The sequence below is a fragment of the Aplysia californica genome, unplaced genomic scaffold, assembly GCF_000002075.1.
Source record: "Aplysia californica isolate F4 #8 unplaced genomic scaffold, AplCal3.0 scaffold00067, whole genome shotgun sequence".
NCBI classification, from domain to species: Eukaryota; Metazoa; Mollusca; class Gastropoda; order Aplysiida; family Aplysiidae; genus Aplysia; species Aplysia californica.
In genome coordinates, this window is record NW_004797337.1 from 1,023,547 (window position 1) to 1,027,266 (window position 3,720).

The 3,720-nt window shown below is 39.5% G+C and overlaps 1 protein-coding gene across 4 annotated transcripts in view; it reads right to left on the reverse strand.

The window, feature by feature from the left end:
• LOC101847805 (GATOR complex protein Iml1) overlaps positions 1-3,720 on the reverse strand; it is a 62,765-nt gene that overhangs the window by 24,953 nt on the left and 34,092 nt on the right. For all 4 annotated transcript variants that reach the window (XM_005093656.3, XM_005093657.3, XM_005093655.3 and 1 more), the window contains 4 exons: positions 3,553-3,652; positions 2,707-2,820; positions 1,350-1,435; positions 205-379 (listed from right to left, as the gene is read on the reverse strand). In XM_005093656.3, the coding sequence (XP_005093713.1) occupies positions 205-379; positions 1,350-1,435; positions 2,707-2,820; positions 3,553-3,652 (475 nt within the window). The remainder of the gene's footprint in view (positions 1-204; positions 380-1,349; positions 1,436-2,706; positions 2,821-3,552; positions 3,653-3,720) is intronic.

The window sequence follows — 3,720 nt, forward strand, 5'->3', positions numbered from 1 at the left end:
GCCTAGCGATAGCATCGGCCGCCTCGCGGGTCGCGTCGCAATTGTCGGATTTCAGACGATTGTCGGCAAACATGCAGGTCTACTTATAATTACAAGTTTTGTTACCCTTCAACCTCATGGTTACAAGTCCAGTACCACTGCAACTTCATGATTACAAGTTCCGAAGCCTAATCACTGCAAACGAATTCATTCCCATCCACTCACGTCAATGAGGCCATACTCCCAGTCCCCACCGGTACAGATGTACTGGTCCAGGTGGTTCCAGTTGTAGTTCTCCAGACGCTCGTTGCAGAAGTTTGTCCAGGACACGTCGTAGCTGAAGGAGTCGGGCGCCTTGAAGCGGTACCTGTACTCGTAGTGCAGCTGGGGCTGTGGGTGCCTGCGGGGGGCAAAAACCAGCAAAATATGCAATTCCGGTGATTGTATAGAATGTCGTTTGTACAGTCGAATCTGCTGTAAAAGCCACCTGTCCAAGACAAGGACTTAGGCAAATGATCACTTCCCACTCCCTCCCTTGTATTTTTTTTAAAAACATTGTGACCAGACGTCCACTTGTCTTAAACAACCATTTTTCTCTTTGACAATGGGTGGCCATCTCGGTCAATATTGTCCGTGCTTTTATTGGTACATGGAAAACCTCCATACACATCAAAGGAACATTTGGGACAAAGGAAAGTTCTGATTTGACATGATTTATCTTCAATAATTATGAACGCCAGACTACATAAAAACGAACATCAACTGGGACTGGTTTTGTCATAGAGTATGAAATGTCCTCTCAAATTCCCAGTTGTAAAATTCAGTTCAGTCCCAGGAAATTCAAGACAGTTTAGTTTTAGTGCTCGATTTTTACGGCACTTGTAACACGAACAGGTCATGTAAGTGCCAAAGATTAAAGGTATTACAAGAGAGTAACGAATAAAAAAAAAAGAGGAGCACTAATGATAATAGATGTTTGACAGGAAAGAAGGAGCAAACCTCACCAGAGCACCTGCTAACTACCCACCAAAAATTTTGAGACAGTTGGCAGCGAGCCTTCACTATCATGCACAATTGGTCGCTTTTAAGGACAAGTGGGCTAACCCAGATTTCGGGGACATCAAGAAATTTTGACCTACACCAAAAGTGGGCATTGTGCTACCTATTGGAGAAGTTTGGTTTCATTGGTGTGTATATATTTATTTGGTTATATTGGTGTGTATATATTTATTTGGTTATAGAGAAAACTCTCCTTTTCTTTTAAAGAAACGGAACAAGGGGCATAAACTTTACCTTCGATTTTCTCAAAACAGCATTTTTCAGGACAGCCTCCTTGTGCTTAAAAGCAACCAATTTATGTCTTGTCTTACCTTGGCCAATACCTGGTGACCCTCACAGTCTGTCCACTCAGCGTCACCTTGTGGTAGATGCGGCCGATGCTCATGTAGTATTCCTCCTGTATATAACAGGACACAAAGAATGGACATACTTTAGTTTTAGTAAGTGTTTTACGGCACTTGTAATGCAATAAGGTCATACAATTGAAAAAGATTAGGGTTGTTACACGAGAGTTACAAGTACAAAAAAGAAGGGAAGATAAGGATGACAGGAAAGGAGGGGAAAACCACATCAGAGCACCCTCCAAGACTTACTGTACAAAGGCCAAAAAAAAACATGTGAAACTTTCAGTACAGTAAGTCTTATTTATCTTTCTTCATCAACAAATACAGAAAAAAAGGAAGGCTATAAAGTGTTTGTGGGTTTGAGTATCTGAACTGTACAAATTTTTTAAGAACGAGTAAAAATTTCATGAACCAAAACCTATGACTTTTTAAAAAAAATTCAATCATTTAGAAATGGTCGCTTTTAAGGACAAGCGGGCTAACCCAGATTTCGAGGGTTTCCAAAAATCTTAACCTACACCAAAAGTGGACATTGCCCTACCTATAGGAGAAGTTTGGTTTCATCGGTGTGTATATTTGTTTGTTTATAGAGAAAACTCTCCTTGTCTTTTAAAGAAACTAAACAAAGGTCCAAAAACTTTACCTTCGATTTTCTCAAAACAGCATTTTTCAGGATAGCCCCCTTGTACTTAAAAGCATCCAAATAGTATATGAAAAATGTCAAATATGGTCTTTAAAAATGACAAAAACTGATAAACATAGAAAATAAACAACAACGAGACCTTAACAACGGCACCTTTAAAAAAACCTGCATATATGAAAACTGACAAGTTTTTGGTGGTTGTGACAAAAACAGTACACCGGCCATATATATATTCTATGTAAAAATGAAACTGCCATGACCACACATAACGTAGAGATGACGACCTGCAGAGGAACTTTACTTTAGTAAGCATTTTAAGGTACTTACAACACAATTAGGTCACAGAAATGCCGAAGATTAGAGGTATTACAAGAGATAAACAACAACAAAAAAGGAGAGATAACAATAATAGATGTTTGATAGGAAAGAAGGAACAAACCACAGATAGGAAAGAAGTAACAAACCACACCAAAGCACCCACCAATCACTCACAAATCTAAACTTTGATAGAGCCAGTCTTTATTTTTTTTAGAAAGAGGAAACTTCTCCTTACGAAACCCCCCCCAAAAAAAAATGAAAAGAAAAAGAAAGAAAGAGAGAGAAAAATCAAATCAATCCTGCACTTTCATTTTCAACAGAATGTCCCATGAACAGATAAGAGCTGAGCTGGCCAACACTTACATCGACAGCCCGGATACTGGGTCTCATGAAGCCCGAGGCTGAACTGTGAGGCTGCAAGTTGGTTTTGCCTGACTCAGACGTACGAGGCTTCTTCTTTGTGATCAGTTGAAAACCCTGTCAACGAGACCAAAACAGTGTTTAGTATAATTTTTGTAGGAGTTTAAAGATAAAGGCACAGAGTAACACAAAAAGAAATATTTTAGTTTTAAAAAGAGTTTTACAGAACTTGTAACACAATAAGGTCATATAAGTGCCGAAGATTAGAGGTGTTATAAGAGAGTAACAAATATAAAAAAGAAGGACAAGAGATCAGGACGATAGACGTTTGAAAGGAGTAAACCACACCGGAGCACCTGACAAACACCCACTACCAATATCAATATATTAATATATAATGAGAGGACAACATAGACCCTCAGCACACCACTGTCCAATACCACCCCTTGGGCAAAAGATAAGCCTCTATCTCTTCAACAACATGTCAGAAACAAAAGAATAAGTAAAATTAGAATAAAGAAATGAGCAGTGAGTGGAAAATAGTCCCAGAAGGACAGCAAAATGTTAAAGTGTGCACAACAAACTGATCTCACAACTCGGGGGGGGGGGGAACCCAGACACACCCAGCTATGCAAACAGACAGCTCTTTTAACTTACTCTGTGGGGATCCCAAAAAAAGTTGTGCTAACACAAATTTTTTGGGTGAACAATCTTTCAGTTTGTTGCTAAGCTAATAAATAGCTGCACTTACTTTTCCATTAATTTCAAAGACCATTTGCAGGAAACAGCCAATTTAAAAAACTGAAGTTTTTGGGCAGACTACATTTATTCAAAATGACAAATTCTCACCTGACCCAATCTCTGGGAGATGAGCTCCAAAAACACTTCATGTGTGTTGAGAGGGGCCCGGCGGTACACCAACAGGGTCTTGTCTTCATAGCTTGGTGACCTGGGGAGAAAAAAAAGTTTTCAGCCAAAGTACAAGATGGCACCTCTCTCTCTCTCTCTCTCTCTCTC